The following is a 19810-nucleotide window of genomic DNA, read 5'->3' on the forward strand; positions in this document are numbered from 1 at the left end:
TCTTCGTTGAGGCACGTGGGATCTTTTGTCGCAGCTCACAGGCTTCTCTCTAGTTGTGGCGCGCGGGCTCCAGGGCGTATGGGCTCTGTAGTTTGCAGCACGCGGGCTCTCTTGTTGAGGTGCACGAGATCAATAGTTGTGGAGCACAGGCTTGGTTGCCCTGTGGCATGTGGGATCTCAGTTCCCTGACCAGGGATCGAACCCATATCCCTTGCATTGGAAAGTGGATTCTTTACCACTGGACTACCAGGGGGAAGTCCCTGGACACCCAAATTTTTAAAGTGTTTATTTACTGATTCAGCGAATGATTATTAAACACCTACTATGTGCCAGGCTTCACTTCAGTGGCTAGAATTAAAGATTTAGATTAAACCTGGTCCCTCCCCTCAGGAGATGCAGTCCGGTGAACAAGTCATATGTGAAAAAAAAATTATGTAGTTACAGTGTGATATGGTTGGTGTGGTAATAATGCTTTGTTCAAAGTGGTAGAATGGTATGAGTTCTTCACCCTTCAAAGCCCAGCCACAGAATCACAAAATCATAGAGATGAAGGAAGCTTAAGGTCCTTAATTTTGTGTGTGAGGAAACTTGAAATCAAGAAGTTGAGACTTCCCTAGGGTCATGGAGTTAATGGAACAGAGACCTACAGGAGAGGAAGTGTTAAGGAACTGGTCCAGCAGCACTGGACTCTGAGGCTGAAGTTCTGGGTCCTGAGGAATAAGTAGGATTTGGATGTAAGGTCATGGGGAAGGGTTCCATTCTCAGAAGACTCAGCCCAGAGCTAAGAGGGGAAGTGCACACAGTGCACTTGGAATGTGCAAGGAATGCCCTGGCCCTGGTGTCAGGTAGTGGCCAACAGCTTAGCACTTTGTCCTCCAAGTCAATACTGATTTGGGCTACACTCTGTTTCCTGCTTTCCATGGAAATTGGGGGGATGCTCTACACTCTGTTTCCTGCTTTCCATGAAACTTGGGGGAATGCTCCACCCCCAGTTCTACCTCTCTCTGGGAATAATTCTATTAAAATGAGATGGTGAACACATTAATTTTGTGCAGTGTGTAGTCTAAGTTCACTGAGATCTGGGGTTTGAATCTCCAACCTTAAATTCTTCAGTGATGTAACAGATGAATAACTCTAAACACCAGTAGATTAAATACCTCTCGATCATTTGGTCAGCCTTGACTACATTAACCTGGAGTCAATGTGTGCTCTATTTACCAAACTTAAAAATTGTTAAATCCAGAGTGAAGTGTGTTGAATTGGCTCTCTATTCTCCCCTGGTTCTGACCTTGATGTTGTACTTGAAGTCTCACCTTCTCTCACACCCTACCTCCTTTTAATCAGCAAATCTTATTGCCTCTCCTTCAAAATCTATCAGAAACTCAAGCACTTCTGACCATCCTCACTACCACCACCTCAGACCAAACCACTGTCATGTCTCACCTGGATTTACCACGACAGCCTCCTCACTGGTGCTGGTGCTTCAGCCTCAGCCTCAGAGGTGTGCTGTCAACACCACAGCAGAGGTTCCTTTTCAAAGAGTGTTAGACTGTGTCACTTCTCTATTTAAAACTCCTCTCCAAGGTCCTTCTTATGATTGATATCACCCCATACAATCTGTTCCCCATTACCCCTCAGACCTCATCTTCTCTTCTCTGGCCACACTGGCTTCCTCATTGACCTTGAACATGCCAAGTAAGCCCCCTCCACATTGTTTTCCCCATTTTCCCCATTGAAACGTTCTTCCCTAAGGTAACTGCATGGCAAGCTCCTTTACTTTCTTTGGGTCTTTTCTCAAAAGCCACTTTCATTGTGAACCTTATCTGGCCACCCCATCTAAAATCTCAGCCCCATCCCCTGGCATTTTACCTACTGTAGCCCACCTTATAAACATGACTTTCTTTAACACTCATCAATCAACTGCATTTTATATTTTATTTATTGATGAAATTAACATTCATAAATAAACACTATGTATTTAACTTATTTTTCTTATTATTTATTATTATTTTGTCTTTCCTCTTAAATCTCCTCCATGAGGGGAGAAATAATTTTCTCACTGTTGTATCCTGATAATTTAAGTACAAGGCCTGGCACATGGTAGACTCAAATAAATACTTGTTTAATAAAAGAATGAAGAAAAGTTAACTGTGGCATAATAAATATTATAATTGCATTTTTATATTGCCTTCTTGATAGTTATAAAAAATATATCCAAAACATAAACAAGTCAAAATACAGTATAGAAAAAGAAGTCACCAAATCTATAAACCTAAAATGATCCAAACCCTAATTGAGGGACATTCTATCAAGTACTTGATCAGTGCTCTTCAAAAGTGTCAGACCAGGAAAAGACTGAGGACTGTCACAGATCAGAGGACACTAAGGAGACGTGAACATGAAATGCAATGTTGGGTCCTGCCTAGGATCCTGGAACAGAAGAAAAGGACAATGAAATTCAAAACAAAGTCTGTAGTTTAGTTAACTAGTACTGTACTGGTGTTCATTTCCCAGTTCTGATAATTGCACTATGGTGATGTGAGATGTTAGAGGGCCAGGGAGGTAGCCTACCTGCACAAACATTATTACTTCTGAATATCTAAATATGGCTTCCTACAGGCAAGGGGATCATTTAAATGATATGCATGTTTCCTTATGCTTAGCAGTTACCCTGTAAACCACCACCAAGGTAATTAAGTAACCAAGATAGGTATGTGTGTGTGTGTCAGGGTAGTTTTCTTTTTCTTTTTATGTTTCACCGATCATTTTCTGTGCCCTGGTAGGTGTATGCCAAGGGCCTCAAACAGAGGTTTTCAAAGCATATATTCCTTGGTCCATGAAGGAGTTTCAACAGAAGACACAATAACAGTTCAAAGTTCGCTTTATACTCCCTCTGCTTTTAAAAGGTTAGAAATAACAAGTGTCAGTTAAGTAAAATGATCTTCTAAATGACATCCCACTAATTTGAGATTTCACAGTGAAATAATCATATGCCATCCTATGTCTCAAGCAGGCGTGTTCTCATTAGAGGGAGAAAAACGATCAAGAAAACTGCCACCAAAGGTTTTTGAGAATTGTATTAATTAATAAACCACCTTACATCTTGTGGAGGGGGGTAGTAGAGATAAAATCGTACAAGCAGAGTTCCCTTGTCTGGAAAGCTGCCACTTGATCCCTCTCCATCCTGAGGGAATATGTCCCATTTTTAAGTGGCAACTCATCCTCATGGGTGGCGGTGGACCCTGCCTACACTGTGCCCTCACCCCCCCACCCCCAGGCCTTCCAGCCAGGGAGAAGGACCTTCCACCTGCCCTTCTCCAGGAGGGGGCACTGCTGCGTGGGTACCAGAGGATGAGGAGAAACACATCAATCTCATAGGGACTAGAACTGAAGACTATTGATGAGTATTTTTCATGTTTCTATAAATCAAAATAAATGTTTATTTGGTGGGAAACTATCCCAGTATTTTGTACATTAATGATAGTCAAAAAGCCAATTCAATTCAATTTAACCAGATAATTACCAACCATCTACTAAGGACTCACTTTCATTCTAGGGCTGTGGAGGTAAGAAGATAAATTAAATAAAACCCTAATCCTCAGATAGCTTACTCTCTAGTAAAGGATATAAAGTTTGTAAACAAGTAACTATAAAAAGATATAAATAACAAATGTCTAAAGGGCCAGGGATGTATCCTACCTAAACAAAGTAAGCTGAATGGAGGAATGACAAAATCCCCAAAAGGAACCAAACTCTTCATTTTTACTACATTATGGTGTAGGCATATAACTTAATGTAAATATATATGATAGCCATACTCTTTTTTTTTTAGTAAAAAGGACTACAACTTTATTAAAAGTATATAAATGTAACATATAATGTGTACAGATGGCACATGGTGCCAATTGTATTTGCAGATTTTATAGTATTCCAGAGTTTGCAAGTTACACCTTTGCCACAGCCTTGGCTAAATCTTGAACTAGTGCAGAATTCAGCTGTGCTAGAGTGCTGATCTTAGTGTGCTTAGACGCGGCATACTTGTTCTTGATAGTCATGTGCTTTGTAAGCCCACGATTCACCATGACTATATTCTTAGCCAGGTGTTGCATAACAACAAGAAGGGATTCTTCAGTGTATGACAGGTAATGCTGTAGAGTTGGTGTCCATTCACCATTATCAAGAATTTTCAGTGCTAAGCAAAAAGCTCTCACTGCAATCTGAGAAGGAGGAAAGTGCACCATACGGTAGTTCAACATAGTTAGTTCCATCAGATACTTGGCCAAAGTATGTAGCTCAACATCAACCTCTCCAATCTTAGATGCTCTCCGAAGGGAACACAGGGGTAGGGGGCGACCCAGACTAAAATTTAAAGCTCTTAGAATCTTCATTTCCATCTGTCTGATTTGGTACTTAGTGTAAGTGTTGTCAGTCACAAAGGCAAAGTCACCAATTTCTGGAGGGTACATTTCCTCGTATTTGTTTGCAATAAACATGGCAGTGACACCAACCAGCTGCAGCATCTTCTCGGGCACACAGTTATCCTGCATGAACCGATCAATAATGGAAACAGTCATGTACATGATCTCCTGGAGTAACCTGAATTTCATTTGAACCTGCACTAGCCAGTCAATTAGGATGGCTCTCATGTTTCCAGTCACTTCATGACCCAGTAGGTATTTTGGTCTGACTGCTTGCTCTTCCTCAAGTTGTCTCAGATAAGCATAGATATCTTTTACATCTTCACTACAAAGGTTTGGATCCTCTCCATCTTCTGCATCCACATCACTCACTGTAAGAATTACATCAGAGAAAGCCTGACACACATATTCTCCTGCAGGGGCACAGCCAGGTGTTTCCATGGGGCTTGGAGAGGGAGTATCAACCAAAATAGGCTCAGGGGGAAGTTTCTGTTCTTTAACAGGCTCGGGTTCTGGCTCTGGCTCCAGATCCGGCTCCAGCTGGGGCTTCAGCGCAGGTACAGGTGTCTTTTCCAGAGGTTTTGGTAGTTTTTTAGCAATAACTTTTCCAGCAGCTAAAGTTTTTGCTTCCTTTTTCAGGGGCAGTTTGGCCTGTGGCTCTTCACTGACTCTGTTACCGATGTCCCCACGAGCTGTTCTTGGCCTCAGCCCGGGCTTAGAGGCTGCAACAGTGGCCACAGGCACTCACTTTGCGCCTGCCATACTGACCTTCACCTTATTTTCAGCATTAATGTTCAGTTCCTGGTGATCCAGAGCGCCATGGCTTCCTCTGCACCAGGCAGTAGCTCAGTGGGGAGAAGCAGAGCACGGGAGACCCCAACCAGCCAGGGATCTTGAACCCACCACAGGCCAACAGCCATTCCTCCGCAGCACTGATATCCATATTCTATTTTATATTTAAACTTTTAATCTGAAACTGAAAAAGAAAAGCATTTATTATTATCATTATCATTACTTTATAATTCATTACTGCTTTGACCTGACATCAGAAACCTAATGTCTTTTCTTATGTACCAAAATGTCAGTCAGGCCCTGTGGTTTGCTCTGTGATGTATGGTATGCAGCCTTAAATATGTAAACTGGGGTTGGTAAGTAGTTTTTTCAGATTAATTTTGGAATAAAACTGCTCCTAAACATAAGCTCTTCCCAATGTGGATAGGAGGATTATTTCCTCCAAGATGGGTGTACAGTCCCAGCTTTCAGTGTTGTCATAGTCTTCAATACCATTTTGTAGTACAGTTTGATAACTTCAAAGCCCTGCGTCTGTAATACCAGTTTATTTTCCTAAAGCGTGCAATCCTGTATTCAAAAGCCCCATTTCAGAGAATAAATTTCAGGCTACCACTTTCATATCTGGAAACTGACTGCAATGTAGGAAGATGAACCAAATTATTCTTTAACAAATGAATTTTCCAAAGACTTTGTTGTCAGTGCTGAGAGAAGCAAATGAGACATTTGTGCAAATACTTCTGAATGCCCCAATAGAAAAATATTCACAAGGTGTCGATGAGGCATAATGTCAGCAAGAAGCTTGGGACTTTGAGCCAATCTTTGCTGCTAAGTGGAAATCGGACTATTTCCTTTGATGACATGAACAGTTAAAAAAAATTCTTTCCAACATCACAGCACAAGTAAACCAGCAAATTCATTAAGCAAACACTGACCTGATTTTGCTCCAAGATGTAGAAGAATAGCTGATTCATGATATTAATTAGTGAATCCATGGCCTGTTTCGTTTTAGCCCAAAGCAATTTCTGATGAATGAGGAAATTAATGGATTTATGCATAGTGCCCCTACAAAATACTGTCACCTCTGATCTGTCACTTGATGGGTCCAAGGTCAGCCCCACTCTTTGTGAGAACCTGATCTGTAGTAACACTAAAATTTGGAACAGTGCCTTCTATATCCAATGGTCTGAGACCCTTCTCATCACAAAGTAATTTTGCCTTGCAGAGACTTCTTGTTCAAAAATTCTTTGACCCCTCCAAGATTCTCAAAACATCGCAAATAAATATAGCTAACAGTGTGCTGTTATTTATATCTGTGTGCTCATTTGCTGCAATAGAAGATGCCACCAATAATTTAACTTATCCTGAAAGTTCTCAGCTGTATTTTTTTAAATTAATTAATTTATTGGCTGTGTTGGGTCTTCGTTTCTGTGCGAGAGCTATCTCTAGTTGTGGCAAGCGGGGGCTACTCTTCATCGCGGTGCGCGGGCCTCTCACTATCGCGGTCTCTCTTGTTGCAGAGCACAGGCTCCAGACGCGCAGGCTCAGTAGCTGTGGTGCACGGGCCTAGTTGTTCCGTGGCATGTGGGATCTTCCCAGACCAGGGCTCGAACCCGTGTCCCCTGCATTGGCAGGCAGATTCTCAACCACTGCGCCACCAGTGAAACGCTCAGCTGTATTTTTAACATGCTGAGCGACAATGTTTCTGATTATACAAACATTTGCAAGTGCTTTTTATGCTCTGGACACAATTTCTGCTACATTCAAAAGAAACTCTTTTATAAAAGTGTTGTCTGTAAAAAGGTTTAGATGCTGAGGCAATTTTTTCACTTAATAGAGAACTGCATTTCACAGCAGATCATTTGTTTTATTCTCATTCAAAACAAATGCTGCCATTTCTTCAGTCCATTAAGTTTCCCAACACCCATCTTTTCTGTATACCAGTCATGGCTTGTTTAATTATAGTGCCTTAAGTTGTAATTTTTCTGTTGTAAATATTTTTTGTTTGGATATTCTTCACATCCACCAAAAAAGAGTGCACCCCTATTTTTTCTTGAAATACTAAACTTTGTCTTTTAGGAGATGCACAAGTCCATTTTTCTCTAAATTTTACAATAAGAAAAATAGCAGTAAACACGTGGTACTAAATAACAACTGCCAATTAATTTCAGTGTTGGAAATACAAAGGAAAGTGTGTGACCTTTGACTAAACAGGGAGGGTATAGCCCTTCCACAGAGGGCATTGCCCCTCAGATTTAGGGGATGTCTGCCGTGTGGGGCCACTGATCCTCTGTTGTTAAGAGAAGCTAGAAATCAGACTTTTAAAAGAAATATCTACTAAGATTAAGTTATCAAAATGTTAGTAACTTATTCCAAGTTTATTAAAATATCAAGTGGGTCAACATTGTTCTTGCCAGGCAAAACAAGTCTGCAAGCTGGGTGCAATCTGTAAGCCACCCATTTTCAACCTCTGGGGGTGTAGAGTGTAACAGTAAAATAACCTATATTCTACATCTGTGTAGTCCCTGAGAACTAAGAAGAAAACAGGTACAGCCACATCAGCATGCTTCTATGGAATATGAATCCAAGTGCCATAATTAATTTGGAAGCTTACTGATGAGGCAGCAAAATGCAGTGGAAAGGAAGCCCAGCATGTGTGGGAATCCTGAGTGTATCACTTATTAGGTTGGTTGATGTTAGAGTCCTCATCTGGAAATTGGGATAATAAAATTGCCTTGTAAGTTTGTCAAAATTATTAGAGATGAAACGTCTTATACACGTTTCTCAGTGTACTGTTGGCATTTGGAAGATGTTCCATAAACAGTAGCTATCCTGTTATTACACACCACAAAACGTAAGTTTCCAACCATATGTCTTCGTTGCCCCCACAAGCACGAACGGTGCCCAGCCACCTCCTGCCACCCCTCCCTCTCCACATCATGTTTCACTCCTCGGAGCAGCAGCCCACGCCGCGGCTCATCAGCCCACTCAAGTTTTCTACTTGCCTTGCCCATGCTCTTACCTGTACCTGGAATGCCTGTCCCCACCCCCCCTCCTTCATTCAGCTCCTTCCTTTGCAACTCAACCAAAGTGTCACCTCTTCTGGGAAGTCTTTCCTGAGGGCCACCTCCAGTCTGAGTAGAGCACTCCTTCCCTTCCTGCCTTGTGTTTGCCTCCGTCATAGCATTTGTTGATAGTATTGTCAACTGTGAGCTCCTGAGACAGAGGAGCTGGGGCAGTCACCTCACTGTCCTGAGCACCTGGGTGCAGTGTCTTTGCCTGGCATGTAATTAGGGCTCAAAAAAAAAAAAAAAACAGATCAAGGAGAGAATTATGAATACGAATGAGGTGACTATAGACTGGAGTGGAAACAGCCCACTCAGTGTCTGCTTCCCTCTTGTTTTACAAATGCGAATCTTTGGCTACTGGTTATGCCTCTCCTCCTTGCCTTCCCAAACCTCATGCTGGCTACTGCTTCTACCCCACCCCCAAACCAATGGCAATTTCCATTCTGGAGTAGCAGGTCATAAGAGAGAAGATGATTAAGTGTCATCTCCTGGGGCTTGGAAGTGGGGACTGGAAGGACCCCTGAGAGGGTTCCTTTTGAAAGGGAATAGAGAACACAAAATAGAGTCCCTCACTGGAGGCAAAGAAAGGGAGAAATGTGACCCAAGGTCTTACCTTCGCTTTCAAAACTGATAACTTCTTAGCTAAGCTGGAGCAAGAGTAGGTGTGCACCAAAGTGGGCTTGGGGCTTCTTGCACAGCAGCATACATGGTCCTACGTCAGAAGAAAAAGAATTTAGTAGACAGGGCTGCCATTAGCATATACTGGGCCTTTGAATGAAGAAAAGGCATCCAGAGGGATGCAGAGGAATACAGATCCCTGTTGGGGAACTTAGCGACAGGAGGAGGATGGGCAGGACTTCAGCCCCCAAGTGCCCCTCATCCAAGTACCTTCATGAACAGCCTACTGAAGTAGCCCTGATGTAAGAAAAAGTGCTTCCCTTAATGGGCAATATTAGAAAAATGATTAAGAATAACATGCAAATATTTATTCTTTTCCAGGAACATGGGTGACATTTGGAGGCCAAATTTCAGATGAGGTGAGTTACTTTTGGCTTCCATTATGCTGATTGGAGAAAATGCAGAGCAAACTATTTTACAATACAGTTCCTGGGATTCTGGCATTTTACAAGGATAATAGTTTAGTCACAGGAAATGGGTAAGACTGACTTAAAGATTATTTTCCATTTTATCTTGTTTCCCCTTTACAAAGGTAGTTCTTACTATCATTCCTAAGGAGATGCTTGGGGAGATAAGGGTCTTTTCCACAACTTGCAAGGTCACCATGTTATTTAATAGGTCCATAGGGAGGAGTCTTTTTTTTTTTTTTTTTTTTTGCGGTACGCGGGCCTCTCAGTGTTGTGGCCTCTCCCGTTGCGGAGCACAGGCTCTGGACGCGCAGGCTCAGTGGCCACGGCTCATGGGCCTAGCCGCTCTGCAACATGTGGGATCTTCCCGGACTGGGGCATGAACCCGTGTCCCCTGCATCGGCAGGCGGACTCTCAACCACTGCGCCACCAGGGAAGCCCTAGGGAGGAGTCTTATCTGCATATTTTTATCTGTCTGAATTTCTGTTCCCAGTATTGGGCATAGGTCACCACAGAGAGCTTGTTGCAGAGTGGAGTCTTTGGGAAGCAGACCTCTGGTGGAAATTAGCATGCAGAACAGTTATCAGGAAGTTGGGCCATGATGCATTCTCAGCAATGACCTCAGCTGACCCCGTGGGGAGCTCTGAAGCTCAGATGGACCTGCAGGGTTGTCCCAAGTTGGGGCAAGAGGAGTTGAGCGTTTATATCCCTTGTATGACCAGTCGTTGGATAGAGGCAGCCCTGGGAGGCAGGTCTGACCTTGGGGTAGGTGACTCGCTTTAGCCAGGTGCCTTCTGAGGGCAGCATTCCTACGAGCTGGGGGAATAAGTCCTTGAGCGCTGAAGGAGGACCAGGGTGGCCATCACAGGCTCCACTCCAGGGTCCTCTGACTGGCATCAGGGAGGGTGAATTGAGGAGGCACAGAGGCAGATCCACAGATATCAAAGCAGTGGCTGCAGACTTTAACCAGATGCACAATAAATGACAAGGAAGAAAGGAGGTCTAAAGTTAATAATCCCCTCTATCTAGCATGTGCATAACCTTTTACTGCCTCGTATGGTTTTTGGAGCAGAGAAAGACAAATACATCTTCCCTTTTGGAGCAGAAGGATCAACTATAAGCATATTATTTCCCCCTTCATCTTTGCTCTCCCCTTGCCAGTGTCTGCTCCCTGCTGCAGTGAGCCCAGCTTGCCCAGGTCAGAGTATGCAGGGCTGGCCTCTGAAATAAATCATTTCAAAATTATGATTCTAAAAACTACACAATAAAGCTGTTGTGAATGACTGCAGAGGCTCTCACCTCAAACGCAGACCAAATAGCGATTGTCCTTCCCAAGGGCAGCTGTGGCTTCCCCCCAGGGCCCGGCAGAGAGACTGCCAGCAAGCAGGAATGAAGGCACAGCCAGACCACAGTCACACCCATGGCTGAATTGATGGAGCTCAACTATTTCCATGTGGCAACGTAGGCACAAAGCAGATACAAATATTGGATCCCGGGATGAGCGCACCGTAATGTGCTGAGTGACGTAATCATTAGTGCCACCTTGGGAGGTGGTGATGTCCCCATTATTGGGAGAGTTCAACCATTTATTGAATAGCCACTTGGCAGGAATATTATCGAAAGGATTCGAACTGGAAACTAGATAACTGTGAGGTACCTCCCAAAGATGATTTGGCTTCATCATAAAACCAAGATAGATGTTACTCACGTGAATTATAATACTTTAAAATAATGATAAGAGTATATTACCATCTTATAGCACTTAATTTTCAGAGTTTTATTTATGTTTTCTCATCTGTGACATAGATAAGCTTCCTTCATATGCAGGTAACAGTAAACTCAACTGAAATTGGCTTAACCAATAAGGGAAAAAATATTTTTACTTTTAAATTAGAAGTGCAGAGATAGAGCAGGCTTCCAGGTTGACTCATTCAGAGCCTCCACTCCATTTCCTAGTGATTCTCCTGACCCTGTGTTCCTTTGTATATCAACTTCATCCTCAGGTAGCAGCAGGGATTCTAGACCTCAGTTAGAATAGTAACTCCAGAGAAAGAGTGTTGCTTCTAGAAACTCTGCAAGCAAGTGTTCCCAGAAGTCCTCAGCCAATCTCCTCTCACATCTCATTGGCCCAGATGTGTCACATGACCTTCCCTGAACCATGTCAGGCCCACCAGGCCCCCCTTAGAGGGAGGTAAGGTCAGCTTCCCCTGAGACCTGTGGGCTCCCTAGGGGGCCTGAACAGAATCATCCTCATTTTGCAGATAAAGAAACTAAAACACAGAGAGGTCAAATGATTTGCCCATGTTTATGTATCTAGTAAGTGATACACTCAAGGCCAGACACTGATGCTCTGACTTAGTTCAGTGATTTCTTTTCATTATTCCACATTCGGATCTTCAAATCCCATCACTGGGAAACATCTCAGCAATCATTTAGTTCAATTCTCCATTCAGAATTCTCCATCTTATCTTAAAATTTCTCCCTAGATAAGATTTATTATAAACATTTCCCAGTCATAATCTACTAGTATGTCATGTGACATAACACAAGGATGATACACAATACAAGCAAGTAAAATAATTTCTAAAATATAGGGACTTCCCTGGTGGTCCAGTGGTTAAGATTCCATGCTTCCACTGCATGGGGCATGGGATCGATCCCTGGTCAGGGAACTAGGATCCCACGTACTGCACGGGGCAGCCAAAAATATTTTAAAAATTAAAAATATATATATATGGCAGTCATGATGGAAAAACTATACTGTTCTTAACTTTTAACTTCTACTTAGGAGAAATGTCATAATGGTAGCAAATTTAAAGCAGTAAGAACATTTTTGCTGCTATTATTCTAAAGGATTTGCATGGAGTCCATTGTGCTAGCCTGACAATTTTCTTGGTATGCCAATTTAAAAACAACAGGAAAAGAGTTTATCTTGGAAATGCTGATGAAGCACCTTTAGCCCACAATGAAAAACATAATGGAAAAGTCAATTTCAAATATTTGTGAGGTGTGTAATTTTTCAGTTGACTAATAAGTCTATCAGCAAAATGAAAAAAATGTCCTTTCTCCAGTGTTATCGCTGTCCCTCCAGCGCCATCCCTCAAGGTGTGGTTTATAGCTATTCCCTGTGCTCTTCTGTTGCACTTGCCGCTCGTGTTCAGCAGCACGAAGGAAGGAACAAGGAGCTTGGAGGTCTTAGGCTGACCTGTGAGGCACCGGTGCACTCACCCCCTCCTCTCCATGTAGTGTCAGTGCGGCTAGTGGTCGTTCTGTGATGGTGCCTGGGGTGGTGCTGAGCTGTGCGTGGCGGGAGTTTTCCAACAGTCCCAGCTCCATGTAACTTTTGGTTCATCAGTGCAGTCTGCTAAGCCTCCAGGGAAAAATGTTACAAACTTTTAGGTCAGGAGTCACCCAGCTGCCAGAACCTGTTGGCTTGGGGAAAAGAGAAAGAAGAGAAATGAAGTCACCAGGGATATAAATGACCCTCTTGGTCAGTGAGATTGCAGTGCCACAGAGCATGTTGTCAAACCACGTCTTCCAAGCAGAGTGAGAAACACAAGTCTCTCCATCTCACTGTGTTCCTTGTGGCTGACTTATCCCAGCGCTGAAGGAAATCCCTCAGTGCCCAGTATAGGTCTGAGGGAAGGGGTACTTTTACCCTATTCAGGCCGGTTGAATCTTCTTTCTTCTTTCTTTCTTTAATATAACTGAGAAAAACAAGAATGGTCGGTGAAATTTCCATGTTCATAAAGACCACCAGAGGATTCCAAGTTGCTTCCCAGCTTTAGAAAGTATTTGGCTTTTACGACTGACCTTTTTTTTCTTTAACATCTTTATTGGAGTATAATTGCTTTACAATGTTGTGTTAGTTTCTACTGTATAACAAAGTGAATCAGCTATAGGTATACATATATCCCTATATCTCCTCCCTCTTGCGTCTCCCTCCCTCCCACCCTCCCTATCCCACCCCTCTAGGTGGTCACAAAGCTCCAAGCTGATCTCCCTGTGCTGTGCGGCTGCTTCCCACTAGCCATCTGTTTTACATTTGGTAGTGTATATATGTCCATGCCACTCTCTCACTTCGTCCCAGCTTACCCTTCCCCCTCCCCGTGACCTGTGCATCCTCTTGCAGGTTGCTGAACGGCTGATGACAATTGCCTACGAGAGTGGAGTGAATCTCTTTGATACGGCTGAGGTCTACGCCGCTGGAAAGTAAGTCAGTGCCTGATGTGTCTCTCAGGTGTCATTTCTGGAACCAAGAGACTCTGCCCAGACCATTGCTGACAAGGGTCTGTCCTCCCCACACATGTTGATGCCGCTGCTTTTCTCCCTCCCTCTCCCACCATCACCAGAATTGGGGCTATTGACCATCTCTGGGCCCCTCTGCCTACCTCTGGTCCCTATATGAAGAATGGACTGGAAGCAATTGCCACACGAGGGGCAGAGGTGGTTGAGATCAGAGTGGTGGCAGTGGAGATCTATAAATATTAGCTGAATGTAATTAACATAAGTGAGCAGATTCCAGCGTGGTGTTCCAAAGCTAGTCTCATAATTTCATAACCACACCTCGTAGTTCCTCAGCCTCTCTGCAGGGAAGCAGGCCTGTCCCTCCACCAGGCATTACAGGTAAATCAGAGATTAAAGGAGGGACTCCCAAAGATGCCAAGAAACCCAATATCTTTTATAAGAGGACATTTCAGACCCCATTCTAAGGACAGAGAGCGCAGCAAAGAGGCCTTGCTTCTTTTGCTGGAGAAGTCACAACTAGCTATAACCTTCTTATGGACCTGAGAGCAGGTTTGGGGCTCTAGGATAGGGCTCACTGCTAAGTCAGAACACATGGGTGCTGTGCCTTCAAGGTCCATGCCCTCTGTTCCTGCACAATAAGCACATTCAACAGAAGTGGAACGCCTTGGCCTCCTGCTGTGAGCGTGGATGCAGGAAAGAAGCTAAACATCTGGACAGCTGCTTGAGCAGCTCTGCAATTTTCTAACAGGGCTGAGGAGTGTAATCACCTGTACGCCTAATTCCCCCACTTCCAGGTAAGAATAACAGACTGCTGAATCAGGTTCATCACTGCTTGATAAAAGTGCATTTTCCTAGCCTGGATTTCCTCCTTTTCAAGGGCATGTCTATGTTTAAGGACCATCAGGGAGGTTCAGAGCCCACATCCTTGATGTTTTCTATTGAGTCCAAGGAGAGAAAATACAATTGACGAGGCCTTCTTCCTTTCCACATGCTACCCTATCTCAGCGTTTTCTTCTTTTGTTAAATCCTGCTTATTACCAAGTGGGCCTAAGGCTGAAAAAGGGGGAGTGATTAGCAAGTCTTTTAGAGCTATGTTTGTATTCCTGTTGTCAAGGATAATCGGTCCTGATTAATTATTGATTGATTGTCCTCGTGTAATGAGATAGGTTCCCACTGTGAAATGCAAGGTTGCAAGAGAGTCTGGGGAAAGAGCCCAGAAGTAACATTCAACACATACCTGCTTGGGGCATGCCCCGCAGCCAACCCACCTCATGGTTTATTGCCAGGCTGTACACTCCAACAGAGACAGATGCTAATGGATAAAGTGCTGATTATATTGATGTCACCGTTCACGAAGCCTGAGAGCCCACCTACTTCTTACAATGTTGGTCTGGCTGGGAGGAACCTAGAAGGAAGTTTTGGTCTCCTTAAGCTTGGGTCCCAGCTGGGGTAGGTGGAGGGGGAGAGGATGGTGAGGCTGTCTTCAGTATAACTCTCCACGACCGGAGTCAGCGGCAGGAAGGACACTTCCCTACGACTTCTTATATCCTTCTCCTGTGACAACGCTTGTCACTGGAATCCAGGACATTCTCTATGTGGGCTGCTGCATCTACAATCCTGGCTTTGGGACATCTAAAGCCACACATAGGTTCTTTTACCCTGCAAGATCGCCTGGAGTCAGTATTTTCTGTCTGAAAAGCATGAGGTCTCATTGTCCTCCCCAGTCACAATCGGAGACCACAGCCATTAGAAAGAAACCCTTGACTCCCTTTGGATACCGCCAAAGAGGACAGTTATATATGGGATCATTGGTTCAAAAACACCAAACTGCCAAGTGACTCTGCTGTTTCCTAGTATCAGGACTGCCGGCGGTCTCCTGCCAGTGTGTCAGGATTTGGCAGGTGCTTCTGGAATGCTCCAGGAGCAGGATTCCGCAGGCACAAGCAGAAACAGTGGAAACTGCTACCAGCCAAGAGCAGCTTCTATTTTCGGGACATGTAGGCACTGAGAGTTCAAACAAGGAGGGGATCTGGTGTTTTGGATTGACTCTTGCGTTTCCAGGACACTGTATCCTAAGACATTATCTGTTTCCTCTTCAGGGCGGAAGTGATTCTGGGGAGCATTATCAAGAAGAAAGGCTGGAGGTAATGCATTCACCGTAATCATTTACTTGCCTTTAAAAAGACTGTTGTTGTTTTGTACCAGAGAAGAGAAAATAAAATTGCATGACAACTGACCAAAAGGCTGTCAAAAAAAGTCAATTCTTTGTAAAGAAATGATTTACAGCGCCTTGAAAATAAATATTAGCGAGCTCATTACTTGTGCTTCAAAAATTATTGACTTGTCATTGATCACAATGAATTACCATGGGTTGAGCAGAGAATGTTCATGAGATATTTGTGCGTAAAAGAAAGTGGCATTTTCATGGTTTCTGACTGCCATTTGTGGTAATCTGGTGAAGGAAGCCAGCTGACAGAAAACTTATCTCCACACACATATTTATGTTCATTGTTCATTTTATTAACAACTCTGGATGCAAAGAAATGATGCAACAAGAAACCCTTGGGATAAATATCCCAAAGCTTTCTTATCTGAACACAATTAGCCAGCATCTCTCCTGTGCGCTGGGAGCCCTGTTATCTGGGCATTCAGGAAAGTGCTTCATCTGCTATCCTTGAGGGGTCCTGTTGCATCCCATCACCTTCTGGAGCCAAAGCAAGTAGTAACGAGTGATGCAATAGTGGTGGCGGGGTGGGGGGCCAACCCCCTCCATATCGCTACACCTGTCAGCACCAGTAGCTGCTTCTCCCCCAGCATGAGTACAGGATCAGGCCGAGTCCAGCCAAGGCCACAGGACAAATCTGGAGTCCTCTTTTGCTCTGGTATAAGATCTGCTGACGGCCAAATAAATAACCATTCTATGGGACGAGTGGAAATGGAGACCCAGAAGTGTATGGCGATATGAACAAATAAACTTTGGTGACCTCTTTCTCCCTCTCCCTCTCCTCTTTCCCTACTCCAGGGACTGTAAGAGTGTGAAAAGAATATTGTATTCAACCTTAAATACGGAAAAATATTCACATCCCCACCCAGTCCTCCACCTTGCCTGAGTCACCTTCCTACTCAGAATGTTGGCTCATCCATCACTGCTCAGATAGGACTGTATCACTTTCTTAGGGCTGCTGTAACAATGTGCTACAAACTGGGTGGCTTAAAACAACAGTAATTTATTCTCTCTGTTCTGGGGTCCAAAAGTACAAAATGAATATTTGGGCAAGGACATGCTCTTTCTGAATCCTTCTTTGCCTCTTCCTAGCTTCTAGTGGTTGCTGGCCATCATTGGCATTCTGTGGCTTACAACTGCAGCTCTTCAACCTCTGCCTCTGGCTTCATATGGCATTCTCCCCTCGTGTTTCTGTGCGTCTTCTTATAAAGACACCAGTCATATTGGATAAAGGGCCCACCTTACTCCAGTATCACCTCATCTTAATTTAACTAATTACATCTGCAATGACCCTATTTCCAAATAATCTCACATTCTAAGGTACTGGGGGATAGGATTTCAACATACCTTTTGCGGGGGACACAATTCAACCTATAACAGAGACCTTGGAGATGAGTCCACTAATGTCCAGTGAAATCAACAGTGAGGTGTCAGCTGCCAGAGTACACCTGAGGATGAAGGGGAGACTTCGGTGCTGTAGTTCTCTTCCCCTCTGCATCCAGAGAATGTCTACTCATCACTCACCATACTTTGCAAAGCTTCTTCTACACGTTTTGTAGAAAATAGATTAACATGTATCTTTCACAAACTGCCTTTCTGTCTTGCAAATAAAAACTCAAGCTATCCCCATGCTACAGAAAATTGATATCAGGTCATATCAGTTCACAGCTGCCCACCCGAGATTGCTGAAAAGATAAACCATAACATCACAGCATGGAGGCTACAAAAGCAGTTTCAACCAGCATCCTTGCCTACTTGTCCCAAGACCACCGCTTGCTAGGTGTGTTATCCAGGGCAAGTTACTTCTCTTTTCTGAGCCTCACTTTCCCCACCTATAAAATGGATGGCATAACTATTCATGGAGTGTTGTGCTGATAAAGTGAGATAAGGTGGACAAAAGAATATTGAAAGCTGTGCTATATCAATATGAAATACTCACAATATCATTCTTCACCCACTCAGAAGAGTTGCTCTAGATGCCTCCGTGAGGTCAGTGATGATTCATCAGGTTGTTGTCTACTCTTGCTATTTGAACATAAATATCAGTGTGCACATCCGTAGAGGCCAAACATTTTACAGAAAGCCTAATTTTGGAAAAATGTGCGGCCTTGGCAGGCCCAATTGCTCTGAATAATCCAGAGGGCTGTACTCATTTTTTAATCAGATTCCATCCAGAGCTTTGTGTTGAAGCTCTGAAAATGTTTGCTGAAGGAGACCCAGCTCCCCTGTGGCAGATTGCTGTTATACTACGTATCACGAGGTTGATGGATTAACCTGGAAAGTGCATCAGCCCTTTTGGGGTGTGTAATCTCCAGATGCATATATTCGTAGACCTTCTGTTACAGTGATTCAAATTACTTTTCAGGGAATAAACTTCAGGGGGATGGGGTTACTGACATTTTCTACAAATTTTTCTTGTTGCAGCCAAGTTGTCAGAGTTGTCACCGCCATTCCGCATTGGTTATCATTAATCATGCTAGGCTTTTATATCTGAGGGCCCCAGGTATCGACTCCACAGCTGAATTATAAATGCCTTGTTTCAAATACTCCTGAAGTTTGGTCTTAACCTTTGAATCTCAAATGCCTTTTTTTTTCCTCGACCAGTTCAATTGAATTATATACTTGGAGAAAGTAAATTACATTGAGATCTGCCTCCCAATTTTAAATTATATGACTATAGTTCTCAAGACATATTCATATTCCACAATCATAATGGTGTGATTGCATTTCCTGCCCTTGGGTGTGGTTTTGAGGAAGTAATGAATTTGCTGACAAGATTCCCACATTTCATTCCCTTAGGAATAAAGTGGTGAAACTTTGAGTTAAGGATTTTTAGGATTGTTTTTCTAAAATAACATTTCCATTTAATAAGACACTCAAAGAAATTTTATTCCTATTTATTGACTAAATTTATTCGTATTTCCATGTAGTCAGTTCTTTCCTGTGAATGCAATTGGTTGCATGACTCTTTCCAGTTGGTTGGAAAGAGTCATAACTCAGAGACACTAAGGTCCATTGTCCTTGGCAGAGGGTGGATGTACCCCCAGGAAAGTTCATGATCAATCAACACTATGTCAGATGCTCGATGAGTGTTAGTTGGTGACTGTCTATTTGAGTTCCTAATGCAGTCCATGCTTTAAGTCTTCTTACTTACTCTTCTCACTTTCCTTTCTGACTCTCCATGCCTACCACTCACCTTTGCTTTACTACCACCCAATCACCTGTGTGTTGTCACAGCCCTCCTCCTCCTCGTCTGGCCCCTCCAAGTAAAGTTCCCTTCCCTTCAGAACTCTTTCTCTTGGATCTGACTTCAAGTCCCCACTCATCAGCTTCCCTTTGTCCTTAGGTTTCAATGACATAAATTTATCTCTTCACCAGTTTCTTAAAATGTGAGGTACAATAAATTCTTTCTGGTGCTATAATAATAATATGACTCAGTACTATAACCAGCAATTCATTTACTATTTCTCTGTGTTTGTTTAACATACAGGAGGTCCAGCCTGGTCATAACAACCAAACTCTACTGGGGTGGAAAGTAAGTTAAACACCTTTTATTTCCTTGACAAGAAGCAACTAGTAGTTCGTGCTTTGATCCTTTTAGGCAACCATTTTACATCTAACATACTAAAATTAATTGGTTTGGAAAGAAAGATTTATTTTTTTTCACTTGAAAGAAATAGCAATTAGCCTAGGATTCAATTTTAGCTAGATACCCCCAAAGAAGTTTAGTGCAAAGCATGTGGTCACTTGTTACTGAGTGATTCATGGAGATTTTCAAATACCAACATCATACTTAGAACCATTTCCAAAATAGAGTTCAAATTTCAGGAAAAGAAAATAAGCACATAGCATCACAGAAGAAAAGCTACTCAAATCTGCCAAAAACTCAGAGACTTCTACGGAAAACGATGATAAAAATATCTTGTCTGGCCCCACGTGTAAGTCTCTGATCATTTCTGCAGAGGGCTCTGAAAATGC

The 19810-nt window shown here is 43.1% G+C and overlaps 2 protein-coding genes across 6 annotated transcripts in view; one reads left to right on the top strand and one right to left on the bottom strand.

Moving 5' to 3' along the window:
- Positions 1-19810, top strand: part of KCNAB1 (potassium voltage-gated channel subfamily A member regulatory beta subunit 1) — a 434576-nt gene that overhangs the window by 348085 nt on the left and 66681 nt on the right. For all 5 annotated transcript variants that reach the window (XM_032630069.1, XM_032630072.1, XM_032630070.1 and 2 more), the window contains exons 3-6: positions 9275-9312; positions 13493-13572; positions 15708-15752; positions 19323-19367. In XM_032630069.1, the coding sequence (XP_032485960.1) occupies positions 9275-9312; positions 13493-13572; positions 15708-15752; positions 19323-19367 (208 nt within the window). The remainder of the gene's footprint in view (positions 1-9274; positions 9313-13492; positions 13573-15707; positions 15753-19322; positions 19368-19810) is intronic.
- On the bottom strand, positions 3945-5239 carry LOC116752899 (G2/mitotic-specific cyclin-B1-like). Its single transcript, XM_032630068.1, is given in 2 exon segments — positions 3945-5215; positions 5218-5239. Coding segments are annotated over 2 exon segments (1293 nt in total).

Source organism: Phocoena sinus, chromosome 4 (assembly GCF_008692025.1).
Source record: "Phocoena sinus isolate mPhoSin1 chromosome 4, mPhoSin1.pri, whole genome shotgun sequence".
Taxonomy (NCBI): domain Eukaryota; kingdom Metazoa; phylum Chordata; class Mammalia; order Artiodactyla; family Phocoenidae; genus Phocoena; species Phocoena sinus.